This window comes from Plasmodium cynomolgi, assembly GCF_000321355.1.
Source record: "Plasmodium cynomolgi strain B DNA, scaffold: 0889, whole genome shotgun sequence".
NCBI lineage: Eukaryota > Apicomplexa > Aconoidasida > Haemosporida > Plasmodiidae > Plasmodium > Plasmodium cynomolgi.
This window is the reverse complement of record NW_004193090.1, coordinates 1-1525: the sequence shown is the minus strand read 5'-3', so window position 1 is coordinate 1525 and position 1525 is coordinate 1. Positions and strand designations below refer to the sequence as shown.

The 1525-nt window shown below is 22.2% G+C and overlaps 1 protein-coding gene across 1 annotated transcript; it reads right to left on the bottom strand.

The window, feature by feature from the left end:
• Positions 1 to 25: 25 nt before the first annotated feature.
• PCYB_006050 (CYIR protein) lies at positions 26 to 1023 on the bottom strand (the record flags this gene model as incomplete). Its single annotated transcript, XM_004228026.1, has 2 exons — positions 26 to 727; positions 859 to 1023. Coding segments are annotated over 2 exons (867 nt in total), but the record flags the coding sequence as incomplete, so codon positions are not given.
• Positions 1024 to 1525: the final 502 nt, after the last annotated feature.

Here is a 1525-nt window from a genome sequence, read left to right as displayed (position 1 = left end):
TCATAAGAATACTATATCTTATAACGTTGAGATCGACGGTTATAGAATCAAAAATATCTTTTACACTTTCTTTATATTCAATATTTTCGCACTTCAATTTAGACATGAGATCAATAGGATAATATTTTTTATTGCAATTAAAAAAATATAGACATTTATTCCCTATGTACTCATTGGGTCTAATATAACGCACGCAGCAATTTTTAATATTTTCCTTATATATATCACTAATATACTTAAGATAGTCACAATGCTTTTTATTTTCTGCATCGTCATCCTTAACATTACTTAAACTATCAAAATTTAAAAAATAATAGTATAAATCTCTTTCTTTATCCCAATCTGTATAACTAACATCAACATAAAAAGTACATTTTTTATCTGCATCTAATTCTTCATTTACAAGAAAAATTAACTGATTAATTTTATTAATGATTGATGGGTTATTGGTAAATTTTCCTTCAATACTAAATATGTCAAATATTTGATCATATGTCCAGTATTTTAAATTTGAACATTTATCCTTATGGTTATCTCCTACATCAGTTACATTATTTAAATTTTTTAAATTCGTTGCAAGTTTGGCACAAAGTGCTTTTATTTTTTCATTATTATTTTTGATATAAATAATGTTTTTACAATGTTCAGCACATATCCCTACATCAATAGAATTTTCACTCAATTTTTTATACATATCAACTTCAGTAGAGCCTTTTAATGGAATATCCTAAATATAAAAAATCGTAATGAATTATATAAAAATATATTCAATACACTATTAATAATATTGTAATCTTATTTTATCTTTTATTATATATCAATCTAATAATACGATACTTATAAAAAACCTTAACTTACATATTCATTTTTACGAGTAGGTGTATTAATTAAAACAATATTTTTTATATTTTCACATAGAGCATTTGTTGATATTTGAGGACTTTCTTTATTTAAATCTTTGAACGATTTCAATTCTGGTAATGATTTTAATTCAACATTTTTATAGAATTTTTTCCTAATCATAGCAATTCTATAAAAATCTCTAAATTCATTCAGAGCATCATAAAATTCTTTATCGTTTTGACTTTTGCACATACTTACACCTTCCTTGAATTTCATAAAACAAATATTATCATAATTCGAAGGTCCCATTCCTGATATTGATAAATTTTTTTGTGTTTTCTTCCTCCAATTTATAGTAGTTATAATATAAATGGTATAATATATTCATTTTTTTATATTCATCCTCATTAATATCAGATATTGTAAAATTCAATGGTTCTATTTCTTTAATATCAGAAGAATTCTCATTAGAATTTTCGTCAATATTAGTAACACTCTCAATAGAATTTTCGTAAATTTTAGGAAAATTCATATTAAAATATGTGTAAAATTTCTCTCTATTATTTTCAGATATTTTATATACTCTTAATTTATCATTAATCCAATAATTTAAATATATTTTATAACTATCTTGAAATCTTTTATTATTCTTATACTTAGGTATACGTAAAAGCATTTTTAT